This window comes from Mirounga leonina, unplaced genomic scaffold (genome assembly GCF_011800145.1).
Source record: "Mirounga leonina isolate KUSES-001 unplaced genomic scaffold, KU_Mleo_1.0 Mir_151, whole genome shotgun sequence".
Lineage (NCBI taxonomy): Eukaryota > Metazoa > Chordata > Mammalia > Carnivora > Phocidae > Mirounga > Mirounga leonina.
Genome location: NW_023270377.1, coordinates 32,788,989 through 32,804,148, shown reverse-complemented (window position 1 = coordinate 32,804,148; position 15,160 = coordinate 32,788,989). Strand labels below are relative to the sequence as shown.

The 15,160-nt window shown below is 44.7% G+C and overlaps 1 protein-coding gene across 4 annotated transcripts in view; it reads left to right on the top strand.

Annotated features, from left to right (window-relative positions):
• Nucleotides 1–15,160, top strand: part of CDK15 (cyclin dependent kinase 15) — a 78,182-nt gene that overhangs the window by 55,760 nt on the left and 7,262 nt on the right. For 3 of the 4 annotated variants that reach the window (XM_035007370.1, XM_035007367.1, XM_035007368.1), the window contains 2 exons: nucleotides 2,446–2,494; nucleotides 9,127–9,266. In XM_035007370.1, coding sequence (XP_034863261.1) covers nucleotides 2,446–2,494; nucleotides 9,127–9,266 — 189 coding nt within the window. Of the gene's footprint in view, nucleotides 1–2,445; nucleotides 2,495–4,972; nucleotides 5,437–9,126; nucleotides 9,267–15,160 lie in introns of those variants that run through there. The other variant, XM_035007369.1, reaches the window with a different exon arrangement.

Here is a 15,160-nt window from a genome sequence, read left to right as displayed (position 1 = left end):
GCTGTCCATTGCCCACCACTTCTCAAAGGAAGGAAAGGAAGAATAGGATTATTTTGTTTCGCGCTCAGAGGCAGGCACTTTACATTCATTATCTCACAAATCCCAATAAATTCAACAAATAACTTTGTCCTTGAGAGGCGAATATGACCTCCAACTTGGGTTAAGGAAACAGGTGGTGATGGTTAAACCATCTTGCTTGAGGTCTCAGCGAAGCTGCAGCCGCCGTTGCAAACCCGAGGTGCAGTGTTCGAGCCCTGACTCAGCCAGTTCCAAATCCATGTCCCACAAGAACAACGCTAAAGTTGGAAATAGTTTTAAAATACTAAAAGCCCCCAAAACACAGAGCAACGGGCTCTAGGAAGGAAAAAACAAAACATGGGAGAGCACTGAAATGGATTTCATTATGTTGACTGGAAATTGGTTTATGACTGAATGAGGAAATACTTTAATTTTGTTTGGCCAGGTAGGAACTGTAAACAGGCAGCAGAAAGTGGCTTAGAAATAAACATTCTAAACAGATACCAGATATTCTCATCTATCTTTACTGATTATTTGAATTTAGGCACAATCATCTGAAGAGAGAGTGAAGAAGCTGTATATACAAGCGCTCCCCTTTGTGCCCACATGGGACTATGAAACCGCCAACAGTGGTTCTCATTTGATTACACCTGACCTTGAAAACTCTGCTGAAATCACTTTCTTTGATCACTCCCTTCACTCTACAAGTCTTGGCACTATAAGTTCTATTTTTTTTTAAAGATTTTATTTATTTATTTGACAGAGAGAGAGATAGTGAGAGAGGGAACACAAGCAGGGGGAGTGGGAGAGGGAGAAGCAGGCCTCCCGCTGAGCAGGGAGCCCGATGCAGGGCTCGATCCCAGGACCCTGGGATCATGACCTGAGCCGAAGGCAGACGCTTAACGACTGAGCCACCCAGGCGCCCCTATAAGTTCTATTTTTAATTGAACTTACTTTCGAAGTTACAAAATAATGTGTTTTTTTTTTTTTTTACAAAATAATGTGTTTTTTTTTTTTTTTTAATAGATTTAAGAAAAAAGAAGTAAAGGGGTAAACCTCAGAACCATTATCATTATCAGACGGATAGTCTTCCAGGTCTTTTTTAATGCATGTACAGACATGAATATACCAGTATTATAAAAATCATTTTTTGCCCAACTAGGATTAAATTCTTTGTTGGATAAACAGCATTGGTGTATTCCATTCCTATAGGAGCTGGAAGAAGAGATCTTTTAAAAACAAAACACTTACATTTCAGGCCCAAGAAAAGCATAAAGCAGAAACATCATTTTAAATGAGAGTTAAAATACTCTTTTCTCGATTTGGAGCAGGAAATAGAGGAATCTGATAAGGAGCATCGTCTTATAGCCCTGCAGCTCCTCTTAACACCCTCACATAGAGTAAGCTTTCAGTCAGTACTTCTTGAATGAATGAGAAATCGTCCCTTTTTATGGTGGTTTTATCTTGGGTTAAATAGTGTCAATACCACGAGTAATAGAAACAGATGTGTTCACATGTAAACGTTGTAAAGAGTGTTCCAAAGAAAATGACAAATCTTATCATCATCCATTTTGGATTATTCAAGCCAGAATTCCCTTCCATTTTTACTGCAAGTGACATATAAAATTAGTCCCACTCCTTTTTACCACTTTTGAGCCTTTGACACAGCCCCGTCGCTCATCCCCTGACTGTTCACGCATGTTGTATGCACACATGCATGCTTTGTTCTCAGATGAATTGTGGGCTCTGCAAGGGTGGGGAGGTTTCTCTTGGTTTCTTTTGTATTCTCCCCAGGGCTTGGTACATGTTCTGCCCACAGTGGATGTTAAATGTGTGTTGACTTCAGTGAATATTGTGACTATTAGCTCGCGAGGGCTGCCGTGACGAAGTACCACACACCCTGAGTGGCTTACGCCACAGAAATTTGTTGTCTCACAGTGCTGGAGGCTAGATAGATCTAAAGTTGAGGTGTTGGTGGGGTGCTTCAGTTCTGAGGGCCCTGAGGGAAGCCTCTGTTCTGGGCCTCTCTCCTTGGCTTGTCTTCTCCTTGGGACCTTTTGTGTCATTTCTCTTAGATGTGTCTGTCTCTGTGTCCAAATTTTCCCTTTTTCCATGAGGACACCAGTCATATTGGTTTAAGGCACACGCCCATGACCTCATCTTAACTAATTATAACTGCAATGACCTATTTCCATATAAGGTCAGATTCTGAGGTACCTTGATGTATCAGTTTTAGGGGGACATAATCCAACCCATAATAGTGACCTCCCACAGAATCATGAAAATTCAGAGTGTTCACTCTGCCTACCTGATGCTTGAACTCTCTTTGCCCAAGCCAAGAAGAACATGTAGAATTTTAATAATATTTTGGCAATAGGATTTTAGGGTTGTTTTCTGGTTTTTAATGTGTCTGTGTATGCTTTCCAGAATGGTTCCCACTGCCTAAGCCTCAAAGCCTTCAGAATGTCTGGAACAGGTAAGCACCACCTTGGAAAGCTTCTCTTAAAAGCAGGGCCTTAGCCCCCTGGACCTCAGTCCACTGAACACGCAGCCCCTGAGCACCTGGATCTCTGGGGGCCATGGGGCCCAGGAAGATGCCTCCGGGAGAGCCAGCCACCTGTGAGTGTGTCAGTTTTTCTCTATGAACCATTTTACTTTCAGTGAGTTTGGTCATTAAAATGGTTTTGTACCCCTCAACCATGCCTGAGGCCCTGAGAATGAGGGAGTGTTGGCCTGCAAGAAAACCTAGTGGGTTTATTATTCTTCAACACAGAGAAACCAAATAACATCATTGAGTGGCTATTGGAGGGGGGGGGGCAGCTTGATTCATGGAGGTCATGCTTTCCCAGGCCCTCTCCACGCAGCCTCGGCTCAGACCAGGGCAGACTTTTATTACCAGCTTTCAACAAATCCCTAGTTTCTTTTACAAAGTAAAACAGATAATAGAGACATTCCCGGAATAGTTAGCTAACTAAGCCGCGCCAGGCAACCTCAGGGCTAAGAAGAACTCAGTGTTTTCGGACAATGACCAATTACAATAACCAGTATTATTTGATCTGAGAGTAATTAGCCGAGGCTCTGTTCTTTTTGCTTCAGTGAGGAGGCAAAAAGGGCAGTGAGGAAAACGTCAGAGACAGGGGAAACAGCTCAAATGTCAAAGAAAAACACACCCTTGCAGGTGGGGAGAGGGGAAGAGATCCTAACTGAACGTTTGAATGTTGTTCTTCCCTGAAAATGTGGTAGGGTTAAACCCAACCGAATTTTGTTTGATTTTTTCATGCTTACTGTTCACGTGCTTTAAAAAAAAGCCTCCACGTAGAGTGAATATCAGAGCACAGAGAGGTCAGATCATAGAGCTGCGGGCTACCAAGGACCTCTTGTTGGGAGGGACAGGTCTCCTCAGGAGGGCTATGCTCTCTGCTCTTAACTGCAGGCTCACTGTGTTGCCTGAAACCACCCCCCATGTTTTGGAGATAGGTTCCCCAGAACCGCTGTTTCCCCTTTCATGCAAGATGTGCAAACTTTCTCTGGCCAGCCCAGTCAGGGTCCCTAGCCCCAGCTAGAGATATCTGGATTTTAGCACTGCTCTCAGGCTTTCTTCCATTTCACTGTTGGCTCCTAAAATAAACGGTAACTGCCAACCTGCAAACCACCTCAATACCCTATGCAGCTGCCATTGGGTATTGCATGCTGTTGCATGGGCCAAAGAAAGTGCCAGAGCCTCCTGCTATCACCGCACCAGCCCTTCCTCCTGGGCTGAGCAGGACTTGGATGCCCTGAGTATCCCTCTGGCTTCTCTGGCCACACACAAGAGCCGCGACCTCCGCCCACTGCCTTGTCCCAGCTACCCCTGTGCCTTAGCTCAGACTTCTGGCTTCTCTTTGCTCACACCTTCGAATCGAGGATGATGTCTACAGACGTGCTGCCTGATCCAGTAGCCCCTAGCCACACGGGGCTATTTAAAGCAATTAAAATTAAATTTTAAATTTAGTTGCTCAGTTGCACGAGGCACCTTTCAAGGGCCCGATAGCCACAGGCGAGTAATGGCTAACACGTCGGAGGGGACAGAACTAGAATATTTTCATCATCATGGAAAGTTCTGTTGGACAGCACTGGTCTAGATGATCCCATGAGAAAATTCTTGGCTCCGAGAAGGACTTTGTCGCTGAACTAACGCTTGGTGCAATGTTTGCAATGTATTATTTCATTTATTCCTCACAAACCAAAGTCCTAGTTCCAAGAGGTGGACACTAAAGCTCTAAGAAGTGAAGTAACTTGGCCACAGTCACCAAGCTAAGTAAGGTGGAGCCCAGATCCATCTGGTACACAGGTCTCTGTGACTGTCAACTGAGTCGGGTTGCAAGAGTGATGGATAAAGAGGAGCTGAGGTATCGCTGGCTTTTCCACAAGATTTCTGCAAGGTACAGAAGAACTGTGCGTGGGCCATAAATACACCTCAGGGCAATGCCTGGGGTTTGATGGTGACCCGATTGACGTGGGCTAGTAAGTGCACATTCACTTGTCAGATTGATTGGAAGATAATGGACAGCTTCTTTGATGCTGTTTCTTCCTAGCGTTGGATATATTTCTTATTGTGGGTGCCTGCTTTACCACGTCTTAAACTGGCAGCGTTAAAAAAGTACCCACTCTCCTGGAACAACAACAAAAAGGTCATTATTGGAAAAAAAAAACAAAACACAGTGATATTTGAATAATGCCTGCAGCTTAGTTCACAGTGTTGTGCCAATATTAATTGCTCAGCTTTGATCATTTGACTATGGTTATGTAGAATGCTAACATTAGGGGGAAAATGGTAAACATATAACTCTCGGGACAATTCCTGCAATTCTCCCGCAAACCTAAGATTACTTCAAAATAAAAACAAATTGAAAAATTGGGGAAAAAACTAGTGCCCACTCTATCCCTGCCCTTTTTCCTCTTTCTATGGATCTAGGGGAAAACAACAAAGAACCCAGGTGAACTGATGATGACCAGCCTTGCGCTGCAGATAACTCCCTTCCACTGGAAAGGTAAATGGCAGTGGAGAATTTTATACTCAGAGCCAGCCTATGCCGGGAAATCAAGGTTACTGCCTCAAGCCCCGGAGAACCCACCAGATTTTAGATGTGTCGAGTGATGGCCAGTGGATGGAGCTTCACACAACCACAGCGCCTGATTTTCATTTTTTCTTATTGTTTGTGTTTCTGTTCTGGACTTCTAAAATTAAATGTGGATGTCCTCACACCCAGCACTTCCTGTAGGATTGATTTACAATTTTAATTCTTTTTGCAACTTTTATGAGCCACGAGGTCTGTGGCAATTCAGGGCTACTGGAATAAATTTGTTTTCCATGACACAGAGACAGGAACTCTCCTAGACTGCTGGTGGAAGTGGAAATTGGTACAACTGGCTAGTATTCTTAATCAAAAACTTGAACATGGTGTATGTCCCTCAACCCGGGGATTTCTAGTCTCAGGATTTATACTAAGGAAATCATTGTGCAGGTGCAGAAAATAGATTTCTCACTGAGGATGTCACAGCATGATTTTAATAGTAGCCTCTTGCAACCCCCAACAAAAAGGAAACAACTCTGATAAAGTTCTGGCTATGAAAATTATGGTATGCCCACATAACAGAATGCTATGCAGCTATTAAAATTATATCCTAGAAGACTGTTCAAAGTCCCGGAAAGATGATCAAGATAGTCAAGTGGAAAAAGTACGTTATAACAACATGTAGAGTATGATCTCCCTTTTTTTGGTAAAACAAAAAATATATCCACTTAAAGAACTAAAGAAGAAAAACTGAACATCAAATCAGTAGTGATCATCTTTGAGTGAAGGGGCTTATCTCAGAGTGATTGGATAGTTTTAATTTTCTTTCTCTGCATTTTGTAAGTGTTCTACAATAAATATGTATTGTGTCGGCAATGGAACACGTTTTGCTTCTAGAAATGTTACTAGAAGGAGCGATTCATAAGAAGATTTTTTGGTCTTTATTAACAGACTCTCGTTAATTGGGTGGATGGGTTCTCCTAATTCTGCAAGATGCTCCTGGTGTGTTTACTTTTTAACATCACAATCCTAACACATAATATTTTTTTGTCTTTTTTTTCAAATTTTTATTTAAATTCTAGTTAGTTAACAGATAGCGTAATATTGTTTTCAGGAGTAGAATTCAGTGGTTCATCATTTACATACAACACCCAGTGCTCATCATAACAAGTGCCCTCCTTAATCCACATCACCCAGTTACCCCATCCCCCATCCACTTCCCTCCATCAATCCTCAGTTTGTTCTCTACCATTAAGAGTCTCTTATGGTTTGTTTCCCTCTAACATATAATATTTATTAACATCTAGCCTATGTGGAAAGGTGCTGGTGGCAAATTAACTTTTGTTAATGTCACTTTTCATGCCAACTTTCATTTCCAAAGTAGTGGTTATAACCAGTGAAGAACCGTCCTAGCAAGAGTTAGAGGAGGTGGCAAATTATAGAAGTGTGACGATAAAGGCAGTGGACAGTAAGCAAGATTATAGATGGCAGAGAGAAGCAGAACAATACAAACATGGAAGTAAATTAGCATCTGTGCCCAAAGAAGCAACGTTTGTATTCCTGGGGCTCTTATCTCAACTCCCAAATGAGAGTGCAATATGCCAATCACAAGGTAGAGATCATCAGGACTCTTGGCCAGATTGGGTGGTCCCACTCTAACTGCTGCTAATAAAGGCTCATATTCAGGAGGGCACAGACTTGGTTTATACAGGGAAGACCAACATGCACTTGGCGCATGGGAGGAAGGAGCAGGAGAAATGGGTGGTAGCAGTCATAGCCTAGAGGCCATGAGACTGGAACAGAATGCTGGCACCATTAAAAACCTTGATATAACCTGGAGGGAAGAGTTGGGTTAGTTGAAAAGGAAAGTCCTAAAAAAGAAGTCTTCATATTGCTGATCAGTGCCTACTCTCCTTTCTTTCATTTGCCTGGTGGGAGTGGCCAGTTCTTCTTAGGTGAGTCCCTACTACCCCCGTGAGAAGTTCCATCAGCCCTCCCTGGCTTTCCCAGCCACCCGACATAACCATAGGCTAAATACAAAGAGTATGTGTGCCATGCTAACACAGATTCAAAATAGGTCCCCTGGTCTTCCTTGTCCAATGAGATTGCAGCTCCTAAGCCCTGTCTACAGAGCAATTCTGTAATGATTCCCTTATTGTGGGCCAATGGGGAGGAGTGTGTGGAGAGAACCAACCATTGATTGGGGTAGGATTGTGGAGGTGAAAGCTGACAGATGCATTGCCGCCCGCCACCACCATCAGCGCCTACCCACCCACCCACCCCCTGCAGTTTCATAGAGTGGGTTCACCCCACCCCTTATAGCAAGGGTGGACTAGATAAAATTTTTTTCACAAGATTTTCCATGAATGTCCCTCCAGATTGATACTAGGTCCTAGTGATCTATACCACCTTCCCCACTCCAAACCCCCCTTTCATTGGCCCCGAAAACCTGTGCCTGGGCAGGGCACCCTGGATGGAGAAAATACCTTCCGGCCTTTTCTCAGGCCGCAAGCTAATGAGTAGGCCTCCACCCCATGTTCCCTTTTAACTAGCTGGAAATTGGCAAGAACTGGGGATTTGCAAATTTTCCTCTATCTTAAGTCTATGAAGCAATGACCACTAAGTTTGAGGGTAAAGTTATCTGTTTGTAGAAACAGTTTTATGTCATGGGAATCAGATACCTGAAAGTTTCTTAGGTAAATCTTATGCAAAATTTAGGCCACTTACATCTCTGGGCCAGGATTTCCAGCATCACTGCATCATGGCACCCGGGAAGGGGAAGGGTATCAGTTCTTTGTCGATTTAGGTTGGTATGTATATTCAACATTAAATAAGCCCATTTATTTTTGCTTAATTGGGGATTTGCGTGGCCGTGCAACCTAATTCTGAATGTCAGACATCAGTCCTGTGGTTAATTGCCTCCTGCACAGTTTTGTGTCTCGTGGCTTTCCACTTGTAAACCCGACTATGGGCTCTAGAGATAGATGTATTTAAATGATTGGCACTAGATTAGCAAAGACTTTCAAACGTTGTAAGTAAATAGGAAAATGAAGACTCACAAGTCCTGCAGGATCAGCCCCTGCCACCCTTCCAGCTTCATATCTGTCCCCTCTCCCCCTTGGTCCCAGGCCAGCCACCTGGCCTTTCCTCTTCTCCTTAAACTCGCTCTTCTCCCCTCATCCCCGGGGTCTGTATGGTGTACTACCTGCCTCTCCCCCGCCCTCAGCACTCAGCTCAAATGCTTCTTCCTCAGGGAAGCCTTCCCTGACCAGCTCTTCCCACTCTGAGTCAGATATCTGGGACTTTTCTGCACACGTACTTATGAGTCTCTATGATAATTTGGTTAGTGTCCGACTCCTCCCCTAGACTAAGCTGCCAGAAGGCAGAGTCTTCCCTGTGTCTTCCCCAGCCAACCACCTACCAGCACATGGTCAGTGTTCAACTAATAGATTTGCTCATCTCCAAATTTACAGTTCAACACAGGTCAACTTGAGGATTTGTCCTTACTGTAACCTGGGCACTTAGCTATCTCTCTTTCTACGCTCCATTTCAGGGGGGACCAAGAGAGCTTCTTAGGTAATGCCCTGGGGGCTGAGCTGCAGAAACACTGTAAATAAGGGTGTATTCCACCCAAGCTTCACCCTCCAAAATTACCTCTTTCCCTCCCTCTCCTCCAGGATGCTACGCTTGCAGCCCTGGGACCATATATCCAGTTGGGCTTTTCTGCTTGGTGGGCATTGTCCCTCAAGGCAGTATCCTTAGTTACACATTTCTGCTTCTGTAATTATATTTCTGGGTCCTTTATGTATGTATACATGGTACCCGGAGCCCATGGGGAGGTGGAGGCTGAAGGAGAGCATACTGAGGATAGCTAAGAGTTCCAGTGGGTTGGGGGGCGTGGTATTTTTCCACTTGCCATCAACTTGGCTCATCCCAGGAAAATCCTACTTGAAGCTCTTCTAGCCATCTCCTTCTCTCTACTTTTCTTCTTCTGCCCTTTATTTTTCAGAAGGGAGGCCTTTGGAGAAACTATTTTTCTCTTCCATTTTTCCAGGTTGGGCAGGGTTCCTGAAGCTGAAGACCTGGCCTCCCAAATGCTGAGAGGCTTTCCTAGAGACCGCGTCTCTGCCCAGGAGGCCCTGGTTCATGACTATTTCAGTGCCTTGCCATCTCAGCTGCACCAGCTCCCCGATGGTGAGTGAGGGACCTGTGTGTGTGTGTGTGTGTGTGTGTGTGTGTACATGCATACATGTAAGTCTCAGGGGCTAAGTGTTTTCTCCGAGTACTGGGGAATCATAGTATTTGCAACCAGAAATGAGCTTAGGAATCGATTTACCTGGGAGAAGCATGAGGGGACCCAATCTTGCCTGAGTTTTCTATGAGAGTCCCTAAAACTCAGAAACACTGGTGGGTTGAGGTGACACAGACCTCCTTGTAACAATCCAAACATTTCACATAGACACTCTTAGAAACTGGATGAGATGAAAGTTGCCTCTGAGTTGTTTGTTTTCCCTAGCATCTGTCAGGAGAAGCAAAACCAAAGTTTGCAACAACCCCCTTCTCTCTCGAGAGAGAGTAAGATGATAGGTAACATGGAGATGTCACAAGAGGAGGGCGGGCCTGTCTTGATTGGTAATTTGATGCTGCTGAGGGAAGTGCCCGGTGGGGCGCTGGGGGGAGGGGCACGTCCTCCCAGGCCCGACGCCCACGGGGAAACACAAGTTACCCTGAAATCAGCCTTGCTGCCTGGGCCTGAAGTCATCCTCCAAATCTGAAATCTGCTGAGGGATCATGTGGCTGGAGCTCTCCTCATGTTTCTCAGAATGTGGCCAGGAAGGGCTAGGCAGAGGATGTGGGCAGTGTGGTCATGGCTTGGCTGTTTGAGGGGGACCATCCTTAGGTGGGGTTTCTTTGGAAAAAGTCACCATGCAACTGAAAACAAGTTTTAGAAGCCCTAAGCAGGAGAAAAGAAAGCTAATAAGGAAGGTGTAGGGGCTCGGACTGGGAAGAGGGCCCTGGGATGGCATGTGGGGTGACAATGAGGATAGAGTGGGGAGCTGCTGCCTAAGAGGCCTAGACAAACAGTCTGGCCAAAGCCTTCAGGGTCTGCAAATGTGACTCCACTGTATCTAGGACATTGTCCTGCCACAGCCCAAAGCTCTGAGTTTGGGACTTCTTGAAGCATTTTATTATTAAAATGAGTTATTTAGGCTCTCCAAAAATAACCATAATCATACAACTGGGGTTAATGTCTTACTTAACCCTGTAGGAAGAGTTAGTCATCAGGATTTATTAAGTTGCCATTAAGTGTCAAGAACATATTAAGTGCTATAAAAATTGAGGGAAAAAAGAGGCTTGTCCTTGACCTCAAGGATCCTATGGCGTGGGAGGAAAAGGGGGTGAGGAAGAGGAAACAGGGCACCCTTGTACACATATTAGCACAAATCATATCTAAACAGCTAAAGTCTGTGCATAATCAGCTACAGATGTTGAGAGAATATGCATGTGCTAAGGGCAGTTCTTTGGAGGAACTAGAATAACGCAACTGAGAGAGTTTGGACTGGAGGTGAATCCGGGTTGGAATTTGGAAGGAGCCGAGGAGCACTATTTGGCACATGGGTGGAACAAAAGATATCCCAGGCAACCTACAATTCTTACTCCCTTTCCAGTACCTCAACTCCCACTGTACCCCCGTGCTCTCCCCTACTCCCACCCCAATATACTGTTCCCAGTCTGAGCCCCTAGGTCCCTCTTCAGCTTTCTTCTCTTGGGCCTAGGACGTCTAAGCACCACTCCAGGCAAACATACGCATTCAGGAGGCACGCACACATGCACACTCACACTCACACGCTTACACACTCACCCTCCCTTCTCTCCACTTAACGAGACCTCCCTCACTGGCCCTCCTCCAGGATCTATTATTCCACATACTGAGAACCACTGGGGACCTTGAAAATGTCCTGGACACAAGCTTTGACCTGATAAAAAGGAATTGGCAAGAAACAGCCACTGTCCAAACTAATGTGTTGTTAGAGTCTTGGGTTTTGATTCTTCCTGGCCATTTGAAGCAGAGCCACCAACTGAGGGGCTCTGTGTGTGTGTGTGTGTGTGCGCGCGTTCACGCACGAGCACGCACGCCCATGTGTGGGTGTAAGAGAGAGACCCATCTGTATTCCTTCTCTGTTCACCCAGCCACAGAGCCCAAATCTACTTTGACACTTTTAGAAAAATGAAAAGATGGAATCTTGCAGGAGCCTGCCTGCGCTGGGGGGGAGCCGAGGAGTGCTCACAGCAGGAGGGAAGTTGACTTTTCTTTATACATATAGGGGTTTTTCCATGCAGAGTTTAAATTATGCCTGATAAAAGGAGTTTCGTGGATGTTTCAGTTCTTTCAAATTCTCCTGGCTTCCTCCCAATTAAATGAGGTTTGTCAAAGCCACGGGGCTCTGCTGCTACTGCCACGGCCGACAAGCACTTCCTGCAGCGACATCTCGAATCCCCGAGGGAGAAGATGAAAGGGCCAGCGCCAAGAGACAGGGAAGGGGGTGGCAGGACTGGGTGTGTGTGTGCATGTGGGAGGGGGTGCAGAAGTAGGCTTAGAGACCGACCGACAGAGAGGACGTGGGACAAGTAGACAGGGAAAGCAAAGCTACCAGGAAAATAGGAGAGAAAGAGGAAGCGAGAGAGCGGCTGGGGCCAGTTGCTTGCGCACCTTGCCAACAGTGGCCCTTACCAAGGACACGTCGACAGAGGGATGCACGCCCTTGGCCTGGCAGTGCCAGCCTACTTTTCATTGCCCGGGCCAATTAGCCTTTATTAAGAGCCTCCTTTGCAGACAGAGAGCACCAGACGGTTATCACAGTTCCCAACCTGCAGGGACACAGAATCTCCGTCTCCGTGGTGGGCTGCCCTAAGCATAAGAATTGTGCAAAAATAAGACAGGCTCTTGTGAGTGGTTTGTAAAGAGAGTTTCCCTGCCATAATTATGCAGGAAATTTTGCTCTCTGGTGGCATTTCAGTGTGGAAGCATTTAGGAGCTTATATTTATATCATTTTATTCTTCTGGCTTTATTCTCGTTGCAAGGATAACAGAGTTGTCACTTTAAAATATATTCTGTTTCCCCTTTGATCTGGGAGATGCCAGCTCTTATTGTCTGCCCTCTAAAGAAGACAATCTGAGCATGAAACCTGTGGCTGGGAGATATGTGAAGAGTGGAGGGATGGCCTAAATCCCAAGAAATTCCCCGCAACGTGCAAGAATCCGTCCCATCTACCCATGTCTATTTTGCCAAAGCTGAGACTTTCCCTGGGTTGTGGCAATAAGCTCATGGCCGGAGGAAAGCAGGTGGTTACTCGCCATGCAAATTCGGGGTTTCCAAGATTCACCCCCTTTTGGAGCATACTCTTACGCGGAGAAGCATGACTATTAGAACGGCAAGCATGTGGGAACTTCTGCCAAGCGCTGACATGGTCCCTTATTGACTCTTGAACACCTGAAGAAACATTTGTTGATGGAGAAACTATTGGTAGTCTCTCTCAAAACACACCCAACAGCAAGCTAATTGCTTCTGCAGATGGCCGGGGGGATGCTCTCCCCTCTCGGTCACCGGCTCGCAGCCACACTTGTGGTCCTCGTGTCTGAGCCAGCAGCGCAGAATGTCAGCTGGGGCAGCGAGGACCTAAAATTAGGTCCTTGGCAACTCTCTAATCTTAGCTGCAGGTTCAGCTTCTTCGTTTAATTCCCTTTGCCCTCAGCATGAACTTGGGCTCTGGGAAAGGAACACTGCTTAATGATTTGGGGGTGGGGGAAGTGGAAAATCATTAAGCTGCCCTTTCTAGAAACTGGCTCCACTCTGTTCTTGCAGGGAGACTTCCAAATGTTACCCTTGGAAAGTTAAGACTGATTTTGGAAGCTAGCCATTTTGAACCATAGACACTGATCCACAAAAGTATTTTTTTTTTAATCTGGGGCAGTAAATGCCACGTGATTTAAGAGTCTGGTCCTTAAGCCCTGGTCCTTGATCATCAGGACATCAAAGGCTGTCTCTCTCTGTGGGTTGGTCCCATTTTACTTTCCAAATCCCAGACTTGAGTCTCTCCCATTCCTTCCTGGACTAAATCCCCCTTCTCCTTTAAAACAGGTTTCAGCATCTTAGAAAAAAAAAAAATCCTAAAACTTGAAAGCTTACAATTGTTTCACAAGTAATTTTGCAAAAACAACTTACCAGAGTCTTTCTCATCATTAAATGCTTTCTTACTGCAGGCATAGAGGCACGGCGTTGACCTCTCCCATACGTCACAGCACCCTAGTGTCTATACTCTGGAAGTTCTTCAGCAGGCCTTATCCATATTGCCTCATTAACATCTGAGTAATTTTTTTGTTTTGCTCCAATAAAAGAATTTCAGGCCTTCTTTTAATTATCTCTTTAATATATTTGAAGATCCCTTGATGTCACTTTCTAAAGCTCACTTCTCTAGGCTGAATTCCTTTGACCTCTCTTCCCCCCAATATGGATTCTGTTTCTCTCACTCTTTAATCATTTTTGTTTCATTATTCTATTCTGAGCCCGTTCCAATTATTTTGCTTATCTCTGAGACTGTGGAGCCACATAGACTCAGATTTCTAACATAGTGGGGAATTCTGTTCCAGTTCATTCATTAAAGATTGACTGAGGGTCATTAGTATGATACTGAGTGATACAAAAATGAATTAGTCAGAGAGTCTGTCCTCAAAGAGCTTCTAGTCCTTAAGGAAAGGAGACAAGTATATAAACAGCCACAGTTCAGGTGTGACGTGCTCTGGGCATTCAAAGGAGGTAAGATTAAATCCAGCTCTGGGGATACAGGACAGCTTTGTGAGTGCCTTCAAAGATTATGGGGTCTGGATGGTTGGGGAGGAAGGACATCCAGGGAGAGGAATGTCATCCTCCTCTTAATACCATCTAACATCATAGTGAAGTTGTCCTCTTTTTAATAATAGTGGCACAATCCTGACTCATATCATGGTTTTTACTCCTTATTGTATGGCTTCTTGCAATAATTTAAACATTTTTTTAAGTAAACTCTACCCCTAATGTGGGGCTCAAACTCACAACCTGAGATCAAGAGTCGCATGCTCCACAGACTAAGCCAGCCACGTGCCCCAATTTAAACATTTCTTACCATATCCTAGTGAAATTTAATTTCATTCTTTGTATGCTAATGATTTCAAATCCATTCTGTTCTTGCTTTTATTGTCCACTCAAAATTTAACCAGGATATTTTGCCATTCTAGAGGACCAAGTTTCAGGGGATGGGAGGGAAGGGAGATTCTGAGCCAGGCCTCTCTTTTTCTGCCTTTAGGAGTTTGTAACCTAATTCAGACCACCCTCTCTAACCTTTTAAATCTTCCATTATTCAGTACTTAAGCAGTACAGGAAGAAACAAGGAGTTAGGATGTGTCCTCCATAACACACTTCCTCACCTTCCATGCTCAAAGATGTCCTCAAGGGATTCCAGTACGTTAGCGAAGATCCTCGAAAGAGAGGAAAAAGTTAGAGACGCTTTGAGTGGGAGAGGATCTCAGGGACTTGCTATTCCATATCTTCATTATATAGGTTGCGTCCCTGACCACCCCGGGAAGAATAGTGGCTGCCATTTATTGGGCATCCATGTGCTTCACACAAATTCTCATTCAATTTGTCAACTAGCTGGTGAGGCTGGAGTTATTATCCTCACATTATATATTAGAACATTGGGACTGAGAGAGGCTAAGGAAATTGCTCAAAATCACACAACCAGTAAGTGGGAGAGTCCAGGTTTGACTTCAAGTCAGATTCCTAAACCACTCTTCCCACTACTCATTGCCGCTTACTAAGGATCACATGGGAACTTAGTAGCAAAACAAGGATTAGAACCAAGGTCTAGACCCCCAGTCTGACCTTTCTACTCTCTTATGCTCTATGTTTATTTTAGAGCCTTCCCAAGAAAGATTCCACTTGTCCCGGGTAATATGCTTAATACCTCACAATTAAGAAGGTTCAATTCCATGTTTATTTTTATTTATTTATTTATTTATTTATTTATTTATTTATTTATTTATTTATTTA